Source organism: Bufo gargarizans, chromosome 2 (assembly GCF_014858855.1).
Source record: "Bufo gargarizans isolate SCDJY-AF-19 chromosome 2, ASM1485885v1, whole genome shotgun sequence".
NCBI classification, from domain to species: domain Eukaryota; kingdom Metazoa; phylum Chordata; class Amphibia; order Anura; family Bufonidae; genus Bufo; species Bufo gargarizans.
The window spans coordinates 280,684,301-280,707,569 of record NC_058081.1 but is presented as its reverse complement, the minus strand read 5'-3'; the positions used below and the strand labels follow the sequence as shown (position 1 = coordinate 280,707,569).

At 42.2% G+C, this 23,269-nt stretch overlaps 2 protein-coding genes across 4 annotated transcripts in view; one reads left to right on the top strand and one right to left on the bottom strand.

Moving 5' to 3' along the window:
- The window catches only part of ZNF277 (zinc finger protein 277), an 81,314-nt gene extending 69,614 nt beyond the window's left edge, over window positions 1-11,700 (top strand). For all 3 annotated transcript variants that reach the window (XM_044280325.1, XM_044280327.1, XM_044280326.1), the window contains exons 11-12: window positions 1,448-1,622; window positions 11,247-11,700. In XM_044280325.1, the coding sequence (XP_044136260.1) occupies window positions 1,448-1,622; window positions 11,247-11,433 (362 nt within the window). In that variant the 3' untranslated portion in view covers window positions 11,434-11,700. The remainder of the gene's footprint in view (window positions 1-1,447; window positions 1,623-11,246) is intronic.
- A 1,363-nt stretch (window positions 11,701-13,063) lies between these two features.
- The window catches only part of LOC122927959 (kinesin-like protein klp-3), a 67,988-nt gene continuing 57,782 nt past the window's right edge, over window positions 13,064-23,269 (bottom strand). Inside the window, exons 11-13 of the mRNA XM_044280324.1 lie at window positions 17,596-17,782; window positions 15,309-15,404; window positions 13,064-13,228 (exon numbers count right to left, since the gene is read on the bottom strand). Coding sequence (XP_044136259.1) covers window positions 13,088-13,228; window positions 15,309-15,404; window positions 17,596-17,782 — 424 coding nt within the window. The 3' untranslated portion in view covers window positions 13,064-13,087. The remainder of the gene's footprint in view (window positions 13,229-15,308; window positions 15,405-17,595; window positions 17,783-23,269) is intronic.

The following is a 23,269-nucleotide window of genomic DNA, read 5'->3' as shown; positions in this document are numbered from 1 at the left end:
TGCCGCACAGCGCGGCCGGCGTGTGTATCAGCGGGAGGGAGGAGGGACTGGGGCTGGCGTATTGTTTTGTAATGGCAGCGGGGCCCGGTGCAGTAACTGTATTCTACTACACCGGGCCCCGCTCACTGTAGTAATCATATAGGCAATGTTAATTTGACTCCTATCCAGACTTTAGTACGGTACTTACTACTAACTTGCATAGCCCACTCGCCCGGCCTCCTGCCTGCTATGCAAGTTAGTAGTAAGTACTGTACTAAAGCCTGGATAGGAGTTGAATTAACATTGCCTATATAATTACTACAGTGAGCAGGGCCCGGTGTAGTCGAATACAGTTACTGCACCGGGCCCCGCTGCCATTACAAGATGCTGGCCCCCAGTCCCTCCTCCCTCCCACTGATACACACGCCGGCCGCGCTGCGCGGCAGCGTTGTATCAGTGCCATTACAAAGTAAGATGCCGACCCACAGGGACACTGTTATGGGGGGGATCTGTGGATGACACATAGCATAAGATTCTATGTGTCATGCCATCCCCAGATGCCCCCATAATGGTGCCATCCCCAGATGCCCCCCATAAGGGTGCCATCCCCAGATGCCCCCATAATGGTGCCATCCCCAGATGCCCCCATAATGGTGCCATCCCCAGATGCCCCCATAACGGTGCCATCTCCAGATGTCCCCATAACAGTGCCATCTCCAGATGCCCCCATAACAGTGTGTCATCCACAGATCCCCATAATAGTGTCATCCACAGACCACTATTAGTTCAAAACCCAGCAAAGGCACACCTTTTGATTCAAAATATTTTTTTTCTTATTTTCCTTCTCAAAAACCTAGGTGCGTCTTAGAAACGGTAGTTTCTAAAACAGACATGTTAGCAGAGGTGACAGGTCCTCTTTAAACCCAGACAACCCCTTTAAATATGTTCATCTGCTGCTTAGTAATGGAACACAAGGCCCATGAGTGACAATGACGGATTGTGAAACGTACAGGGTTAGAAACGCTGGAGCTGCATATTTCTACCCCAGCACTTCTGGGCTCCCAACTGTTGATTTTGGATGACCAGCCAAGTACGAATTTTTGTGCAGTTACAGAGGAGACAATGGAAATGGTCTCCACATTGGTCCCAGTCTCAGATCTAGATATTTTCTAGATCCTAGTACTAGAACATATTTTATAGATATAGCGAGCACAAACCCACAGAAAATCAATACATATTTGAAGCAGAGTCTAAAGGAAAGAAAGAAAATTGCTGTAGTTCAAGTATAACGGACATGTACAGGAGAATTCAAGGAGAACTGAAAAACCTGACAACTTGTACTAAATGCAATGTGATGAATGCATTCAATTTACATTGATATCACTTGTGACTGCTCTTGATATGCTTACCTGACTTCTAGCAATACAAGCGCTGTTTTCACTGACTTGTATTGTTTTCTGCTTGACAGGACTGAAGTTTTATCAGCAAGTCAAATTAGTGAATTTTATTAGAAGGCAAATCCATCAGTGTCGATGTCATGGCTGTCAAGAGAAGTTTCAGTCAAAAACGGAATTAATAGCTCACATGGAAAAAGACAATCATATAGGCATTCCTCCAGAGAGATCATTGTGGGATCAACCTCAGTAAGTATTAAAGCGACTCAGTCACCAGGACAAACCCTATTAAACCAGACATACTGCCTGGTAGGGCTCATCATGCTGATTAAGACTATACCTGTCTTTTGTCTGTACAATATTCATATACAAATAAGCAATTGGAGCACCAGGAGGCGTGGCTGAATCATCTGAGCACTGCTATGTAAACACCCCCTGTGCTCTTCACACTCCCCTCCCCTTGATTGACAGGGTTAGACATACTGAGGGCAGAGCTGTGTCCTAGCATCTACATATCATTAGCCTTACCACATTGAGATATGCTAAGACAGCTAATCTGTATATTACTGCTTTATTCACAGGCAGAATGTATGATCACGAGGACACCAGTAATATGTGTTAGCTTATAAGCATAGAAAAAAACCTATATCTCGATGTGGTGATGCTATAGCTTAGTGGTATAGTGGTTTGGCCTGTATGTAGATATCCTAGGTTCAAATTCCAGAAGAGATGTACATTTATTTTATGTAATTTTTTTTTTCTCTTATTCAAAACCATATTAAAAGGCTATACAATAATAATAATAAAGGCCTTACTATATTGAGAATAGTGTTTTTGTTTTTTGCTAAAACCTATTACCTGTTTTATTCACAGACACAATATATGATTATAAAGAAACCAGTAATATTTATTAGCTTTCTAAAAAAAAACTAAAAAAAACATTATTCTCAATATAATAAGGACATAGACTTTTCTTAGTCTTTCTTAAAAAAAATGTTGCTGTCTCTCCCAAGATTCAAACCTGGGATCTCTACATGCAAAACCAACTAATCACCATGCTATACACATTACCACATAAAGATGTAGATCTTTCTATGCTTATTAGCTATCATACATTACTGGTGTCTGTATAATCATATATTGTGCTTGTGAATAGAGCAGTAAGATGTAGATTAGCTTTCTGAGCAGATCTCAGTGTGGTGAAGCTATAGTACAGTCGTGGCCAAAAGTTTTGAGAATTACATAAATATTGGAAATTGGAAAAGTTGCTGCTTACGTTTTTATAATAGCAATTTGCATATACTCCAGAATGTTATGAAGATTGCATACTCCTTCTTTGCCATGAAAATTAACTTAATCCCCCAAAAAACTTCCCACTGCATTTAATTGCTGTCATTAAAGGACCTGCTGAGATTATTTCAGTAATCGTCTTGTTAACTCAGGTGAGAATGTTGATGAGCACAAGGCTGGAGATCATTATGTCAGGCTGACTTGATCTGTTAAAAGGAGGGTGATGCTGGAAATCATTGTTCTTCCATTGTTAACCATAGTGACCTGCAAAGAAACGCGTGCAGCCATCATTGCGTTGCATAAGAATGGCTTCACAGGCAAGGATATTGTGGCTACTAAGATTGCACCTCAATCAACAATTTATAGGATTATCAAGAACTTTAAGGAAAGAGGTTCAATTCTTGTTAAGAAGGCTTCAGGGCGTCCAAGAAAGTCCAGCAAGCGCCAGGATCATCTCCTAAAGAGGATTCAGCTGCGGGATCGGAGTGCCACCAGTGCAGAGCTTGCTCAGGAATGGCAGCAGGCAGGTGTGAGCGCATCTGCACGCACAGTGAGGCGAAGACTTTTGGAAGATGGCCTGGTGTCAAGAAGGGCAGCAAATAAGCCACTTCTCTCCAAAAAAAACATCAGGGACAGATTGATCTTCTGCAGAAAATATGGTGAATGGACTGCTGAGGACTGGGGCAAAGTCATATTCTCCGATGAAGCCTCTTTCCAATTGCTTGGGGCATCAGGAGAAAGGCTTGTCCGGAGAAGAAAAGGTGAGCGCTACCATCAGTCCTGTGTCATGCCAACAGTAAAGCATCCTGAGACCATTCATGTATGGGATTGCTTCTCTTCCAAATGAGTGGGCTCACTCACAATTTTGCCCAAAAACACAGCCATGAATAAAGAATGGTACAAAAACACCCTCCAACAGCAACTTCTTCCAACAATCCAACAACAGTTTGGTGAAGAACAATGCATTTTCCAGCACGATGGAGCACCGTGTCATAAGGCAAAAGTGATAACTAAGTGGCTCGGGGACCAAAACGTTGACATTTTGGGTCCATGGCCTGGAAACTCCCCAGATCTTAATCCCATTGAGAACTTGTGGTCAATCCTCAAGAGGCAGGTGGACAAACAAAAACCCACTAATTCTGACAAACTCCAAGAAGTGATTATGAAAGAATGGGTTGCTATCAGTCAGGAATTGGCCCAGAAGTTGATTGAGAGCATGCCCAGTCAAATTGCAGAGGTCCTGAAAAGAAGGGCCAACACTGCAAATGCTGACTCTTTGCATAAATGTCATGTAATTGTCGATAAAAGCCTTTGAAACGTATGAAGTGCATGTAATTATATTTCACTACATCAGAGAAACAACTGAAACAAAGATCTAAAAGCAGTTTAGCAGCAAACTTTGTGAAAACGAATATTTGGCCACGACTGTACATAGAGTATATGATATATACATGCTAGCACATGACACAGCTTATTCCTCAGTAGGTCTAGCCCTGTCAATCAAGGGGAGGGGAAAGTGTGCAGAGCACAGGGGGTGTTACAAAGCAGTGCTCAAATGATTCAGCCCCGCCTCAGAGTGCTCGAAATTCTAATTTGCATATGAATAAAAATGCTGATATCTTTGCAGCTGTTTATCATACAGACAAAAGAAAGGTATATAGTCTTAATCAGCATGATAAGCCCTACCAGCCAGTGTGTCTGGTTTAATGGGGTTGATCCTGGTGACAGAGCCTCTTTAAAGCCAAGCTGTCATCTCATCATAACTGTACTTCACTTGCTTTGGGCTGGGCTCACATTGAGGAATCCTATTGGTCTCAAACCTCCATTGTAGATTATGTAAAAAATTCTGAACAATATAGCGCAGCATGTATTTTGTGTTGTTGGCAACTGACGGACCCTATTATGGTCAATGGAACATGCTGCTGATCTGTTGCTTCCATTATTTTTGCTGTTCTGCTCTTATAGCTCAGCAGAACAACTGAAATATTAACGCCAATGTGAACAAAGCCACGATCCACCATGATAAAAAAAAAATCTACAGGATCAATCATGATCAGATTTTTATTATTTTTCTATGATTCAGATTGATGGAAACTTATTTAAAGGGATCCTGTCATCAGTTTCATGGTGTCCTAACTAAGGGCAACATAAATAAGTGAGTGATTCTCTTTAATTAACCCAGTCAATCTGACAACATCTTGTATTGAAAAGCTCCAGCTCATAATGATGAGTCCTGAATATTCATGAGCTCCTGACTCTTCCCGCCCACCTGCTGCTGATTGACAGTTTTTTTCCATATGAATCAGCAGCAGGTGGGCAGGGGAGTGGCTATGGCTGTTAATTAAATAAACACTGGACTCAATGACATCACGCTGGACTCAAATCAGCTCATTAGCATGTGGCATCTTTGTGTGTATATTATGAGGTAACCATCTGTCACACCAGTAAGGAATACATCTAAGGCACTTTTTAGTAGTTAATGATAGTATATAATTAGTTCGATTATAATCAAATATCCACATGACAGGTTCCCTTTAATGGATTTTTATTTTTTTACTCTGCATGTATAAACGTATCCATAGTATCCAACAAAGATGGGGGGAAATCATGGTTTCAATGGCTCATTGTTCAACCAGAAATTACAATTTCATTGGAAAATTTGGCTTAAAAGCAGTCTGTCACCAAGGAAATTCACTGTTAAACAAGACTCAATGCTTGTAGGGTTAGCCCAGCTGAATGTATTCATACCTTTCTCACATTGCTTCCTTCTAGACAAAAATACTTTTAATTAATATGCAAATGAGCAGTTAAGTGCACCCAGGGCAAGCTCAAGCCACACTGTGCACTTTGCTCCTCCCGATTCCTCTCCCAAGCCCTCCCTCTCTTTCTTGTCAGAGCCAGTGTCCAACATAGTGATCTCTCCTGGACCTGTCAACCAAGAAGGAGATGTAAGGGATTGCAGAGGAAGCAGGAGGAGCAAGGGTGCACAGAGTGGTTTAGGTCTGCCCTGGGTGCACTTAATTGCTTATTTGCATATAGAGTAAAAGTACTTTTTCTCCAGAATGAAGCAATGGATCGCTAAGTGAACGGTATCATTACATTCAGCTGAGCTAGCCCAACAAGGCACTGTGCCTGGTTTAACACTGAATCTTCCAGTGGCAGGATCCCTTTAATCCCAGGCAGAAGTCCGCTACAAACTGCGGAACTCAGGAAACGTGGGGCTGGACTGAGCATATGTGTAATAAGCACTCAATTCTAGGCAGATGCTTCCCCATATCCCCAGAGCCTGCCTGAGAATGAGCAAAGTATAGCTGATAAATTCCTCTCTAGTAGTTGAATGGGGCTCCTAGGGCCATGCATGTGCAGCTCTCTGTATATGGTGTACTTTACTATAGAGTAAAGGAATGTACACTATTGTCACGGTGATGGCTCATGTGACCTGACGTCACCACAGGTCCTTTAGCTGGCGGCTCATGATTAAAGAAGTAAGAAGAGACCGGCAGCTACGCGATCAAGAGAAGGTGAGTTAATTATTTTTTATTTTTTAACCCTCAATTGACCACCTACTATGCATTCTATATTAAAGAATGCTATTATTTTCCCTTATAACTATGTTATCTGAGCTGCCGGCTAAAGGACCTGTGGTGACGTCAGATCACATGGTCCATCACCACGGTGATGGATCATGTGATTGGACCATGTGATCTAACGTCACCACAGGTCCTTTAGCCTGCAGCTCATGATTAAAGAAGTAAGAAGAGACCGGCAGCTATGCGATCAAGAGGAAAAGGTGAGTTAATTATTTTTTAACCGTCAATTGACCACCTACTATGCATTCTGTATTAAAGAATGCTATTATTTTCCCTTATAACCATGTTATAAGGGAAAATAATACAGTGAATAGACTGTCACCTAGCAACCATGCGTGAAAATCGCACCGCATCCGCACTTGATTGCAGATGCTTGCGATTTTCACTCAGCCCCATTCACTTCTATGGGGCCTGCGTTGCGTGATAAACGCACAATATAGAGCATGCTGCGATTTTCACACAACGCATAAGTGATGCGTGAAAATCACAGCCCCATAGAAATGAATGGGTCCAGATTCAGTGCGGGTGCAATGCGTTCACCTCCCGCATTGCACCCGTGCGGAAATCTCGCCCGTGTGAACTCAGCCTAAGGCTCTCTTCTCACCTGTTAAAACTTTCCCTTTTTCTGCTTAATCATAGGAGCAGAAAAACCAAAAATGTACTGGATCCTATGACAGATGCCATTGGCACACAACAGACCCCATTGACTAATTAATGGTTTAGTCAGGTTTCCGTCATGCTGTCCATCACACTGAAGGGAAGAACAGTGCGGCCGGCTGTATTATTTTTCCTATTAGATATGCTCCTAATGGATCCTCTGGTGGAAATATGAAAAGAGCCTGAGTAACATTTCCCTAAGATAAAAACCACAGAAACAATGATAAATAAAGGTCTTCATTAGGCCTCTTACAGACGACCAATCTGCATGTGGACAACACACGGATGTCACCCATGCTCTGTTCACATTCGTAAAATTACAGAACATGTCCTATTCTTGTCCGTTTTCTGGACAAGAATAGCCAGTTCTAGTAAAAAAAAATAAAATACGCATGCACACGGTCATATTTTCGGTCGTTATTTTTTAAAACTCTGTATTAGTGACAATTGCTTCTGGGAATGTTACGTGACATTCCAGGAGAACATTTCACTTTTCGGGAATCTTAAGTCAACCCCTGTCAATTATACAGCCATATTGGATGTCTTTCAGTTTCGTCATGATCAGATTCAAATGGTTTATGTCATACCAATACAGTAGAAATACAATTTTTCACGCCTATCGGCGTATACTCATGTCTATGAAACAATAAAAACATTTTTGAAAATATAATAAATGGTTTATGTCATAAAAAAAAGCACAATAGATTTTTATATGAATTGAAAATAATGAAACTTCCTAGTCTATACCTTAAGTTTCCTAGCGCCTGATCTCTGAATTGTTGCTGTTCAGTTTTCCCAGTAGCTTCAATTTATTATACTGTCATGTGACCTCCGCTCTTATGAACATGTTCATCATAAAGGTGAAATAATGGATGTCCATGCACAGTTGGGTTAGGTTGACATCTGTAGTAAAATTCTGTTTTCTGCTCTGGTACAGAAAAATAGAATTGCCAGATCGAACATATGCAGGACACCAATGGCACCTTAGGGTCCCATTGACTCACTGTAACTGGGTAAAATACTGCTGCATTTTTATTTATTTTTTGGTCAAAATTTGTGAATCAAGTCTAAGATTTGATGTACTCTGGAATCTTGGCTTCCATTTTTACAGATGTCATAACTGATTTATTATATTTCCTTTTTTAAATGGATCCTTATGACTTACAATGGGCCTAGTTTTATATAGTGCAACATGTTAAGCCATTCCAGTGGTCAGAGAGCAAGGGAAGCCTTGGATTTGTCGGATTGGCAAGCAGAACCTGTGGCAGTAATGCACAACAGCTTTTCATTATCCTGCGTGGATTTTTTTTATTTTTTTTTATGACGCATGAGAAAGGGTTATAAAATATCCGCTCCGAAATCCTGGCAGAATCTGAACGTGTGAACATGGCTTGTTAGTGCTTACCATGTCAACCCCAGAGCAAACACAATATTAAGAAGAGAAAAATAAAACAAGGTAATGGATATATTTAGAAAATTATCTTATTTTAAATAACAAAAAAATCTTAAGACTCTGACCAGACCGGCTTCATGCCTCAGAAATCAATGTCAATTAATATCAGAAGAGTGTTTGCCAGTATTCAACTTCCAGCTGAAAATGTTGGAGATAGAGCTATCCTTTCTTTAGACGCGGCCAAGGCCTTTGACAGAATTGAGTGGCGATTCCTGTGGAGAGTTATGGCATATATGGGGTTTGGAGATAAGTATATATCCTGGGTCCGGGTGCTATACTCTAATCCCAAAGCATGTGTCAGGGCGAATGGAGGGGTGTCCCCCAAGTTCTGCTTGGGCCGGGGTACTAGACAGGGGTGCCCGCTGTCGCCTCTGCTATTTGCAGTAGCGATTGAGCCGTTAGCCGCAGCGATTCGTAAGTCACTGGACATTCGGGGGTTCCAGTATGGAACAGTTAATAATAAAGTGGCGATGTATGCAGACGACACTTTGCTTTTTCTGGGGGACACTGGTCCATCTTTGGAAGCGGCTATGAAAATTATTGACTGCTTCGGGGCCATGTCGGGTCTGACTATTAACTGGAGTAAATCGGCAATTATGCTGCTTGACGGGCACAGGCAATCGCAGACAGTGCGAGACAGAAGTATTCCATGTGTAGCGACCTTTAAGTATTTGGGTATCCATATATCCCCTAGGATCCGGGACTTTGTGCGCCTTAACTTTGACCCGCTGGTTATTAAATTTCGAAATAAAGCTAAGGCATGGTGTAAACTGTACCTGTCGGTGGTGGGAAGAGCCAATCTCATTAAAATGGTGTTGATGCCTCAGCTACTCTATATTCTACATAACTCCCCGGTCTGGCTGTCAAAGTCCAAATTTGATCCAATCAATGCTACTTTCAGGGAGCTCATATGGCGGAAGAGGCAACCGAGAATTAAGCTCGAAACGCTGCAATATCCTAAGACGGAAGGGGGCCTTGCAGTGCCAAATCCCTGGGTATACTCCTGGCTGCACAATGCCAACATTTTAAAGGGTGGATATAACTGGAGTCGAGTGAGGTGTCGTGTCAGTTGTTTAATCATTGCTTGTCATCTAAGGACCTATTGCTGATCCTTGAGACTAGAGGGGCCGGGAAGAATGGTCTGTTGGGAGATTTGGGATACTTGATGCACTCCGTGTGGAACAGGGTTAAGCTACTGAGGGGGGTTGTCGGCAATACGGAATACACTCCATTGTGGGACAATCCCGTGCTGCCGGAATTCCTCTCTGTCTGATTTTGGGGCATGGAAAAGGAAGGGTATTCTGAGGTTAGGCCACCTTCTGGAAGAAAAGAAGTCCATGTCCTTTACCAGATTTCAGGAGCTGTATGAACTACCTAGAACACACTTTTATAAATATCTTCAGGTGAGACACGCGTACAACTCCACATTTAGAGGCGTGACTGTGGTGGCAGGGAGAGATGCTGCATTGCACCAGATTCTGTCCAGGGGGGCAAGGAGAGGTATGATCTCCTGTATATACAAGCTGTTGCTTGATAAGTTTCTACTGTCACATCCGCTTGCGGCTAAAGGTAAATGGGAGAAGGATGTTGGTAAGCTAACTGATGACCAATGGTCTGACATACTGGAGGCGATACCTCTCTCTTCCTTGAGTGAAGGGCGTAAACTCTCGCAGCTGTTCATTGTCCATAGGGTCTACAAGACACCGTTTTTTTTTGTTTCGCATAGGGTTTAGACCCACGGATAAATGTCCAAGGTGCTCTATGGTTTCTGCAGATTTGTTGCATATGATGTGGACGTGCGAGAGGCTAGGGAGATACTGGGAGATGGTATCTCAGACAATACAGGACGTTTACAAGGTACGGATACCGCCTGACCCGAAAGTGTGTGTGTTGGGATACGTCTCTGAATTGGCCACTAGTCAGGTGCATAAAATAGCTATAGGTAGAGTGTTATATGTTGCTAGAAAGTTAATCGCCCTACATTGGATACAGACAGCGCCGCCAACCCTAGGCAAATTCTTAAGTACTGTTGACACGATGTTAAGCTATGAGCGGATGGTGTACCAGAAGCGTGGATGCCCAGCAAAATTTTAAAAATTATGGGAACCGTAGCTGTCGTTTCGACGTCTGAATAGGAATAATAGTGCTCCTTCGTATTGTGCAGGTTAGGGTGGGGCGGGATGGGTGGGGATGGGGGGTTGGGTTGAAATTTGATTATTACACATGGCTTGGTACCCTGTTTATCAGCCTTGCTGGATAATATATCTCTATGTCATCTTTGTTTGTGACATGTAATAATGTGTATTTACATTATAAAATTTTCAATAAAAAAAGATCTGATCTAAAAAAAAAAAAATCTTAAGACTAATTTTTCAATTACAGCTTGAAATAGCACTAATTTGAAAGTGCATTGGAAAGTTTTATAGCTTTTCGCTATCTATACACAGACTAGGAATGCTATTTTTTCTTATTTTGACATTAATTTAACGCTCTTATAATCAGAAACGCTCCCGTTCCTGCAGTGTTACGTGGTGGCTATTCATATAAATGACCATCCATGTACGGTAATTAAAAGTAGGGATGAGCGAACTTCTATTTTCAAGTTCAGCGTACGAGGTTCGGGTTATCTTAAAATTCTGTTATGGATTCCACTACCACGGACCATAACTTACGGTCCGTGGTAGCAGAATCCATAACGGAATTCTTAAATTACCTGAACCCGAACCTTTTACGCCGAACTTGAAAACCGAAGTTCGCTCAACACTAATTAAAAGCTGCAGTCTGCAAGTCCTCCTGCCTGTCTGGTGCTGGATGTGGCATATAGTAGTGACAATAACACACAGAGTTGTCGTTTAGAGCCTAACATGTCCTTCTGTCGTGCAGGTACTACTTTCCCACCTATGAAAATGATACTCTCCTGTGCACTTTATCTGACAGCGAGGAGGAGATAACTGCTCAAAACCAGAATGAAGACATCCCAGTTATTGGGGAAGATCTCTCCAGCCTTGAAGCATTAAAGAAAGGCAGCATATTAAACCAGCTTGTACGTGACAGTACCCCGAGGAACTAAATACGGAATACGATGCTGAATTCTCATCTTACTGCTTTTAGGATCTTGATAGAAGAGGAACACAGTGTTACACAATGGAACACGACGCAATTTCAAGTGTTCTACTTCATATAGATTTCTCTTTATTCCATTTTGCACTTACTCCTGTATCACAAAGGCTCCATGCCGTGTAGATGTCAGCTGCTTGGGCACATCACTGGGGAATACAGTTACATAGCTGTCATATTACAAGTCGCCTAATTAAACAAATGAATTCCGTCGGCTCAATACCCTTGTATCACTGCCGCACAGGCATGACCGTAGACAGATTTGCATTCTTAGCAAGAATTGACACTAATTTTCTAATGTGTCAGGTATGCTACAAGAGGGAGTACCCTGTGCACCTATGAATTAATCATCTCCCATTCATTAGAACACAAAACTAGCCCAAGCAGTGCCATTATAAGGCATTTTCTGCAGGATATGTGAAAGAAAATTACCTATCGCCCCCATCCCATAAATCCTTATGAGTTTAGATGACAAGCACAATTATAATTCTTTAAGAGGACCTATCACTGGAAATGGGGTGCCTGAAAAAATCATTAGCCCCTTAAAGGGGTTATCCCAAGAATAAAAATAAAAAATACCTGGAGTAATTTCCAGCATTATTTTAACTATAACAATGCAAAAGCACTGTTCTTCAGTGTCATTTTTTAGTTTCTTTACTCACCTGTATGCAGCTCTTTTCTCTTCACTTTCTGTGGGTGGGTAGAAGCTCGTCACATGACGGTCAAGTACCTGCGTTCTCTCGGTGTGCACTGCAATCGGCTATTGTTAACTCCTTCCCCACACAAGGAACCCCAATGATTCCGCTAGTAAATAGCACTATGGTATGTAACACCTCCCCATCCCACCCCAGTTTCCTTCTTCATTGTCTAGACAGAGAGCTATAGCTATATATCTGTGAGTTTAGAAAGAAGGAACTCTTTACCTGCCTGTCTGTGAGATCACCAAGCTCGTACTTAGAACAAGGAGGGGAAAAGAGCAGGAAGGCTACTGAGCGTGTTAGTCCACCATTGAATGCAGGACAAGATAGACCATAATTTAGGACAGCAGGGGGCGCTACCAGAGAGGAAAATGTAGTATAATAACGCGTCATATCAAATGCCATATTCATTGCATAGTGATACTTTTCCTGGGATAACCTTTTTAAGAAATATATTTTTTTTAAATACTTATGATCAAAAAGAATGTAAAAAAGTGTGTGGGGGATTGTGGGAAACCCCTAAGCAAGGCAGGAGGATTTTGCATATTGACCGCACATCTAATACAAAGGGTTTTCTACATTCTTTTTAATCACATGTATTTTAAGTATTTATTAAGGAGCTAATTATTTTTTACATTAAATTGGGACCCTACTGTATAGATCCTCCTAAAAACCATTATTGTTACATTACAGTACGTCACTGTTTCTGGAAGGGTTGTGGAGTCTGCTCCTAATTTTCAATGATAGTTATTCCTGATAGTAATTGGCTTCAGCTACAAACACCGCTTGATCCTGAAAATTGTCTGAGAATCAATGCTAAGCTAATTTTTGGTTTGATTTTCCAATGTAATTCTAAAGATCTACAGGAAAAAAAATGTAATTATGTTTGTTTCTTTGCATTTATGCCTTTCAATGACCAAGCTTAATGTTGGAAGAATGAGGAGTGGGCTTGCCAAGGGCTATTTGCTGGATGGATGAGCCGAACTGAAGTGAACTCAGTGTCTCTGCCAGGTCTTTTACATCAGGGCTAATATTCACAAAAACACATGCCTAGAAAAGAAGCAAATGTAGCAGTCAAGTGTTAATAGCACATACAATGAGTGAAACATCCTGAGACTAAGGCTACTTTCCCACTTGAGGCAGAGTGATCCGGCAAGCAGTTCCGTCGCCGGAAGTGCCTGCCGGATCCGGCAATCTGCATGCAGACGGACAGCATTTGTAGACGGATGTGGATACGTCTTTCAAATACATTGCAAGAACGGATCCGTCTCTCCGGATGTCATCTGGAGAAACGTATCTGTTAGATATTTTTTTCACATTACACAGACCGGAAGGACGGATCCGGCATTGCGGTATTTTTAATGCCGGATCCAGCACTAATACATTTCAATGTAAATTAATGCCAGATCCGGGATTCCGGCAACTGATCCGGAATTTTCGACGGAGATAATATCGCACATGCTGCTGTATTTGCTCCGTCCAAAACACCGTTCAGTGACTGAACTGAAGACATCCTGATGCATCCTGAATGGATTGCTCTCCATTCAGAATGCTTCGGGATAAAACTGATCAGTTCTTTTCCGGTATTGAGCCCCTGTGATGGAACTCAGTGCCGGAAAAGTATCTGCATAAGTTACTGGGGGTTGCCAACTAAAAGCCATAAGTATGAAGAAGCTAGGAGCCTAGGCCCACTATGTTTTATTCTATGTGTTATGGCTGCGTCCAGGGACATGCATACCGCTCTGTTATAATTGTGTCTTTTACTTATATACATAAATACATGTCCACGGACATAGCCACAGCAACCGCAATAGAAAAAATGGATTCTTATTACAGATCGGTATCTATTATTAAATGGGTTGTCCAGGATTTTCCAAGTCATGGCCTATCCTCAACATGGGCCATCAATATCTGATTGGTAGGGGTCCGACACCTCCATCAGTCAGATGTTCTGCAGTACCTCCAGCGCCTGAACTACACAGCTCCGTCTACTGTGTAGTGTTTGGAGCTGGATACTGGTGTGCTGCTTCCATTGAAGTAAATGGAAGGAGCAATACAATAACCAACTCCATCCACTACACGGTTCACAGAGCTGTGTATTTCTGCAGCCATAGCCACTCGGAAACAGCTTATCACGAAGGGTGCAGACTGTCGGATATTGCTGCCCTATCTTGAGAATAGGCCATCACTTGTAGAATCTGGGAGAACCGCCTTTAATTCAGCATAACCTGAAAGATCTAATAGATTGCTATGTTACTCATGATATGCTTCTAATACTGATGTTTGCTAGGGACCCTTTTAGAATTGAATAGCCTCTGATGAACAAAAAGCTATCATCTTGTGACACTATCATCAAAAATCAATACCTGACCTCTGTTTAAGGGTCCATTCACATGTCCGTATGTGTTTTGCGGATCCGCAAAACACGGACACCAGCAATATGCGTTCCGCATTTTGCGGACCGCACATCGCCGGCACTCTCATAGAAAATGTCTTTTCTTGTCCGCAATTGCAGACAAGAAAAGGACATGTTCTATTTTTTTTTGCGGAATGGAAGTGCGGATCCGCAAATGCGGATGCGGACAGCACATTCCGGCCCTATTGAAAATGAATGGGTCCACACCTGTTGCGGAATGGATGTGGACCCGTTTTGCAGACGTATGAATGGACCCTAAAGGGGTCATCTTAGATTGGCAGATCTATGGTCTATCCTTAGAATAGGCCATCAATATTAGATTGGTGAGGATCCAACTCTCGGTACTCTGCCAATCAGCTGTTTGATGGGTCCAAAAGGCCTTTATATTGTAAGGCACGGCACTGCTCTTTTAGTAGTTTCCTGGCATTACAGTTCAGTAAAGCCCTATCCCACTAAAGGGATGTGCTGCGCTGTAATTCCAGGCACCGCCACTGCTAAATGTCCAGAGCTGGACAAACAATGGGGTTTAGAGTGCTACAGCCCCTTCACACATCTAGCTAGAGGGGGTTCTGGGAGGCTGACTCCCACTGGTCTAATAGGCATGGCCTAGCTTGTAAAAAGCCCTTCGCTGTCAAAAAAAAAAAAAAAAAAAAGAACCAGAAGTGAAACACAACATGAATAATATAAAAAAAAAATGTATTTGTGATGATTTACCTTAGCTTGCCCCGTGAGAGAGGGTTGCAAGAGATGGGTAAGCTTCGAGTTCCTGTAAGGTACATGCAGTGAGTTGGTCTTTAATGCTGTAAATACCTATAAGCAATAAGAATAATACATTTTTGTTCAAGGTGTGGCATAAATGGTAGAAGGGGATTGATCTTTAAAATTTGGGATGTCTGTCCTTTTTATGTGCAGCATTTACAGTGATGCCACCTAAAGCCTAATGAAAGAACTATGCAGGAGATAACCTTACCCCCTGTGGACAGAGACCTCCATCTCCAGGATTGGAGCTACAGGGTGTAAGGCAAAGTTCTGCACCTTTTATGTATTTAGACCTGCACCTGGCTTGGGCTCAAAATCAGTGGTAGAAATCACTGACTGTGAATAGGGCATACGGCTGGTTTAACACTTTGCATCTATATTTTTGTGTAAATTGCACCAAATTATGGGCCAATTTGCCTCATCTGGAAAGTATGTTTGCCTAGCCTGAAAAGAAGGTATAGCTTACAATGCTCTGTTTTCAGCCAGCATTGCACCACAATTCTGCATAACTTTGTGTCTTAAAGGGCTTCTGTCAGCCCACTAAACCGTATTTTTTTTTTTGGTTAATAATAATCCCTACACTGCGAGCTCCCTATACATAAGCTAAATATTCATTTTGGTTCAGTAGATTTTGTTAAAAAGCTATTTTTATAATATGTAAATTACCTTGCTACCAGCAAGTAGGGCGGCTACTTGCTGGTAGCAGCTGCATCCTCCGCTCCTAATGACGCCCCCTCCGCTGTGTGATTGACAGGGCCAGGGAACGGAATCGTTCTCTGCTGGCCCTGTTTGAATTCAAAATATCGCGCCTGCGCCGTACCTGTCTTTAATCGGCGCAGGCGCACTGAGAGGCGGCCGCTCCATCCTCAATGCGCCTGCGCCGATGACGTCACATCTACACCCGGCGCATTGAGGATGGAGCGGCCGCCTCTCAGTGCGCCTGCGCTGATTAAAGACAGGTACGGCGCAGGCACGATATTTTGAATTCAAACAGGGCCAGCAGAGAACGATTCCGTTCCCTGGCCCTGTCAATCACACAGCGGAGGGGGCGTCATTAGGAGCGGAGGATGCGGCTGCTACCAGCAAGTAGCCGCCCTACTTGCTGGTAGCAAGGTAATTTACATATTATAAAAATAGCTTTTTAACAAAATCTACTGAACCAAAATTAATATTTAGCTTATGTATAGGGAGCTCGCAGTGTAGGGATTATTATTAACAAAAAATAAAAAAATGGTTTAGTGGGCTGACAGAAGCCCTTTAAAGTAAGCCAAGCAATAGTTAGTATAGAGTTACAGAAAAGTGTCTATCTCTGCACCACATTTGTCATCCAGCCTGAGCCCCTGTGATAAATCTGATGCAAGTCTACACAGTCTGTTTATTCCATCCATAGGATTGGTAAATCTGCTCCACTATTTAAAGAAAAGCCACAAAAACACCTAAAAAATGCAAGTAACATAAAAAAATGTTTTAGTCCAAAAAGCACGAGCCCATATTTATGTTTGAATGAGTCCTTACAGAGGAGACAACCCTGCTGCACAATACCACCGTAATGCATTTTCTTCATCTTTGTTTCTAATTCCTTGTTTTTGCTTGCTGATTCCTGCCATAGCATCTCCAATTTCACTGAAACTACTGAAGCTGTTGAATGCCTTCTGGCAAGGAACGCTACGACTGGGACAGCTCTGACCAGAAAGGCCTATACTATTCATTCAAGTGAATTGACTTGTGAAGACCTAATGAAAAGCAGCGAGAAACAGCCTAGTATTTTATATGTGATTTTTCTGGCGAGATATCCGCCATGACCCTGCTGTAAAACGCAATGTAATAGAATATTACACATCAGAGAACGGTTGGCGAGTGCACAGATGTCCATTAGCCAATAGGTTTCTCCCTTCATTAGATAGAGAGTTTGAGACAATACAAGAGCACAGCATAAAACCTTCCAAATGTTCTACTGGGTTTTTGTTTACGAGGTGATCAGTGGTTGCTCATTGCTTTCCTTGTTGCGTCTGTTGCCTGGAGGAGATGCAGGCAGCCAGGCTTGGGACTAGGTGGCACTATTCGTCAGACTAAAAGAAGAAAAAGCAGGCGGTCTGCTCTGTTTGATCTGATTAGAGCACATTTCTTGATGTTTGCTGCAGAATTTGTACTTGTTTTGAAATAACTACGTATACTAATATTTTGTATAACACATATAATACAGAAAGGGCATTTCCAGCCACCTGCTCATTTTAGAACATACCTGTCCCAGGGCGGTGAGAGACTTGTTAATCGCAGCAGCCTCCACCAAACGCTGGCCTGTAGCCTCTGTCTTTGATATACGTTCGGATCCAGCCAGATCACACAATGTTAGCGTAGAGCTTACAAGAACACCTGAGATGGTATCGATTCCATTCAGTGTTAAAATCACAATGAGATGAGAGCGGGAGCTGAGGAAACCGTTTATGAAATAGGAGTTAGTCCTCCAAGTCACAGACATTGTATTTTGTATACTGTACACCATTTATTGTACTGTGGTATTAACTAGTATGCACAGATTTCTTTACCACAACGCAATACTTTTTTTTTTTTTGCTAATCTGCAACTGTAGCCATTGCTTAGTTTACCGGTTTATAATTTAGTGTCAAAGATATTGTCAAATCAACCCACTTAATATAATATGTCAATGAAGGCAAAATTATTGGTATTTTTCTAGTATCCATATATTGTCCATTTCCATAGGTGTCAATTAGACAGAATTAAGTGGATTATCACTTTCTAAAGCATTTTCGAACTTTAAATTAAAGAGAATCTGTCAGCAGGATCAACTTCCTTAACCCCTTAAGGACGCATGACGTACCGGTACGGCATGATACCCAAGTCCTTAAGGACCCATGACGTACAGGTACGTCATGGGTTTAAAATGCAATTGCGGCGCGGCGGGGGTTAATCGGAACAGGATGTCCGCTGAAATCATTCAGCGGGCATCCTGTCACAACGCCTGGGGGGTCATGTGACCCCCCGTATCGGCGATCGCAGCAAACCGCAGGTCAATTCAGACCTGCGGTTTGCTGCGTTTACAGTCTATTCGGGTCTCCGGTGACCCAATGAACCGGAAAAAGACTGTGATTGTGGTGTGATTACACACCACCAATCAGAGGCCGAGCATTTGGGAGAGGCGGTGCTAGCTGTGGTGCTGATAGCTGCTGTCCAGGGTGCTAAGAGGCGGGAGATTCAAACTCCCAGCGCTCCTCTCTCCCCTCCTCTTCCGGTTTCAGCACCTGCATCGTCCTCACCAGGCTCCTGCGATCTCCCCGTCATCACCCTCCTGCACCCATCACCCTCCAGGTAGGTTAGGGTCAGTGAGGGAGAGGCACTGTTAGGCAGGGATAGAATGGAAAAAGTAGTTAGGAAAAAAAATTAAAATCAATAACTTTATCTAAATTTATTGTTTTCTAGCTTTGAGACCCTAGACCCCCCCTGCCCCTCCCCAATCATCCGGGCCTCTGCGTTATCGATTGCTTCAGGGAGTATCACACTTCCATGGAGTACTACATTTTTATAATCCTCAACAGTCCCCTAGAGAACATAAAAAACTATGGCTCTCAGACTTTGGAGACACGGAAACAATTTTTTTCCCCAAAAAATATTAGTTTTAGTGCAGGCATCCTCAAACTGCGGCCCTCCAGATGTTGTAAAACTATAACTCCCAGCATGCCCAGACAACCTACAGCTATCAGCTGGGCATGGTGGGAATTGTAGTTTTACAACATCTGGAGGCCCGCAGTTTAAGGATGCCTGCTTAGTGTCTCCAAAGTTATAGAGCCATACATATTGGGCATCGTCGCGTCCGTAAAAATCTTCTCTATAAAAATAACATTTAACCCAACCCCCCGGATGAACAGCGTTAAAAAAAAAAAAGTTAAAAAAAGCCATTTTTTTTGTCACTTAACATCACAAAAATTGTAATAGCGAGCGATCAAAATGTCATATGCACCCCCAATTAGTGCCAATAAAACCGCCATCTCATCCAGCAAAAAATGAGCCTCTACATCAGTCGCCCAAAAAAAAAAAACTAGCTATGGAGATTTTTTGGGTTCCTAAAATGATAATATAGTGTAAAATCTAAATACATTTTAAAATGTAGGCAGATTAGGTATCGCCGCGTCCGTAAGAATCTGCCCTATATAAATAACATTTGACCAAACCCCTCGGATGAACAGCGTTAAAAATATAAAATAAAAACGGTGCCAAAACACCAATTTCTTGGCAAAATTTCCATTTGAATCCTTTTTTTCCGGTAATAAAGCAAGGGTTAACAGCCAAACAAAACTAAATATTTATTGCCCTGATTCTATAGTTTGCAGAAACACCCCATATGTGGTCGTAAATGGCTATATAGCCACACGGCAGGGCATAGAACGAAGGGAACGCCATATGGTTTCTGGAAGGCAGATTTTGATGGACTGGTTTATTTACACCATGTCCCATAAGAAGCCCCCCTGATGTAGCCTAGACTAGAAACTCCAAAAAAGTGGCCCCATCTAAGAAACTACATCCCTCAAGGTATTCGAAAGTTACGTTACAAACTTTGTTAACCCTTTAGGAGTACCACAAAACTAAATCGCAAATGTAGAAACAATTTTAGAATTACATTTTTTTGTTACCTTGCCTCAAAAAAGTATAGAGCAACCAAAAATCAGATTTACCCTAAAATATTCCCAAAAAAACAACCACCTTATCCCGTAGTTTCCTAGATGGTGTCACTTTTATGACGTTTATACTCTAGGGGTGCATCAGGGGGCTTGAAAGGGTACATGGTGTAAATAAACCAGCCCAGCAAAATCTGCCTTCCAAAAAACATATGGCGTTCCCCTTCTATGTCCTGCCGTTTTGCCAAATAGTAGTTTACGGTCACATGGGGTGTTTCTGCAAACTACAGAATCAGGGCAACCCATATTGAGTTTTGTTTGGCTGTTAACCCATTTTTTCCAGTAATAAAGTAAGGGTTAAAATTGAAAATTTTCAAAAAAATAGAAATTCCAAAATTGTTTCTCCATCTGCCAATAACTCTTGTGGAACACCTAAAGGGTTAACAAAGTTTGTAAACCCAGTTTTGAATACCTTGAGGGGTGTACTTTCTTAGATGGAGTCACTTTTTTGGAATTTCTATTCTAGCGGTGCAACGGGGGGCTTGAAATGGGACATGGTATAAACAAAACCAGTCCTGCAAAATCTGCCTTACAAAACCCATATGGCGTTCCCCTCCTTCTATGTCCTCCCGTTTGGCCAAACAGTAGTTTAGGACCACATATGGGGTGTTTTTGCAAACTACAGAATCAGGGAAACCTATATTGAGTTCTGTTTGGCAGTTAACCCTTGCTTTGTTCCTGGAAAAAATGGATTATATTGGAAAATTTTCAAAAAAAATCAAAATTCTAAAATGTTATGTCCATTTGCCATGAAGTCTTGTGGAAAACCTAAAGGGTTAACAAAGTTTGTAAAATCAGTTTTGAATACCTTGAGGGGTGTAGTTTCTAAAATGGGGTAATTTTGGGATGGTTTCTATTACGTAAGCCTCACAAAGTGACTTCAGACCTGAACTTTTCCATAAAAAGTGTGATTTGGAAATTTTCAGAAAAATTTAAAAATTTGCTTCTAAACTTCTAAGCTATGTAACATCCCCAAAAAATTTTGTATTACTATGTATTACAGAAGTAGAGAAACTGAAACTTTGAAATTTGCTAATTTTTCCAAATGTTTGGTAAATTAACTTTTTGGACCCAATTTTAGCAGTGTCATGAAGTACAATATGTGACTGGGAAAAAAAAATCTCAGAACGGCCTGGGTAAGTAAAAGCGTTTTAAAGTTATCAGCACATATACAGTCTCCGGCTGCCATCACATCCCTCCCTGCAAGAGGATTCCTATGGTACCTGGCTTGCCGAGATTTGGGCACTGCCACCTCCAGCAGACCTCTATGCCTCCTCTGCTTAGTGCACTGCCGGCATCCTCAGCCTTTGCTACCATACCTGGCCACAAGAAGTACGCTTCCAGCTGCTGCGCTGGCTGGCGCGGAGAAGCCTATTCTATCTGAGCTGTCCCTGCTCATATGGGACTTTCCATTGTTCTGCACCCTTCAACGGAGCCTACTACAGTCCATCTGGATACAGTGGTTAATCCACACAGGCGCCACATTACCTTGCTTGCGATTTGCACAGTTGGTGATAGCCCTGCTCTAATTCTAACATCTCAAGATTCTCAACCTCTCACACGACAATTCAAAGGATTATTGAATCTGCTTTACAACTGGTTTTATGGGAACTAACTGATATAAATAGGGACATCCAAAAGATTGGAGGCCGGGTAAACCAACTTGAAGAGACTCAAGCCTCTTATTATTTCTTTTGGAGAATCTCCCATCTCGGCCCTGCACCATTGTCAGTCTCACCTCAATGGTCTCTTATGTTACTTAGAAGATCAAGATAACAGGAATAGGCGCAACAATCTGAAAGGGGTCCCGGAATCAGTTCCCCTATCCTCTGTCATGGAGGTCACATTCGTCATCCTGAAACCCCTCTTACCTGCAGACATGAGGGAACACTTGACCTTGGAAAGAGTTCACAGGGCACTGTGACCGAAGAAATGGAGACACCCCCCACGTGACATAATTTGCAAGGTTCCCACCACAGGGATGAGGTTTTGAAGTCTATCAGAGATAACAGGGAACTTTCTTATGAGGGCTCTACCAAACAGATCTTTCAGGATTTTTCCCAAATCTCTGTCTAAACGATGCAAGATAAAACCAATTACTGATGTTCTGTGGGCTAAAGGCATCCCCTATAGGTGGTTATTTCCTTTTGAACTTGTATTCTCTATGCAAGGTTCCAACAAGGTTGTTCGCACACTGGAAGATCTACCTAATTGCAGTCTGCTAGATCTGGATCCCTCTAAATTGCCCTCCTGCGTTCTGATTACTGATGTTGCCGACCTTCCTAGCTTACCCGTCTATCAAACATGGAAAACACAGAGGAACCGCAAGCGCTTGCTTCTCAAGAATGAACTTTTCTTGCAAGGATTTTCCTTTTTTCCGCTTGTCTTCCACATCCAGGGAATTTAACACTTCTTTGATCTCATTTCTGGTTCCCAGGTAAGTAGATAAAAGAAAGTAGACTGCACTCACCGCTGCAGTGTTCATTCCTGAATACAAATAAGATGTATGCATCAGGGCTGGACTGTTCCTACACTGAATACTGAATGGCGACGGCTGTTTTGCAGGTAGAACAGTCAAAAAAAGTTCCTAATGTTTGGAGGCATCCAGCATAGAGTATCTCAATTCATTACATGCAGAAGCGACTACGTGGTTTTATGCTGCTGCGGTGCCTTTTATATAGGCAAAACAACAAGACCTCTTTTTGAAAGATTTAGAGAACACCACAACTCTGTAAGAACAGGGAAGGGATGTCCTAGGTTAATCAACCATGTACAGGAGGCACATGGGTCCGATCCGAATTGTCTTACTTTTGCCAGTATCAAACCTATTTCAAACATGCAGCAGGGCGGGGATAAACACCACCTCTTACTGCAAAGGGAGGCTAGGTGGATTATTCGGACCGCAGCCATGGGCCCCCAGGGTTTAAACGAGAGAAATGATTTAAGTGTCTTCATATGATAAGAATTGTTTTAAGCAGTATTACATGTACGTGTTTTTAACAAATCAAATAAGTGTCACTGGTAACCATGACAACCGTGAATGATGACGCTGCACTAAGTTGTTAGCCCGGGGAAGCGCAGTTAGTGCGGAACGGCCGTTGCCATTTAGTATTCTGAGTAGGAACAGTCCGCCCCAGCCCTAATGCACACAGTCATCTTATTTGTATTCAGCACATGTCAAGAATAAAGGCATCAACTCTGCGGCGGTGAGCGCCAGCTACTTTC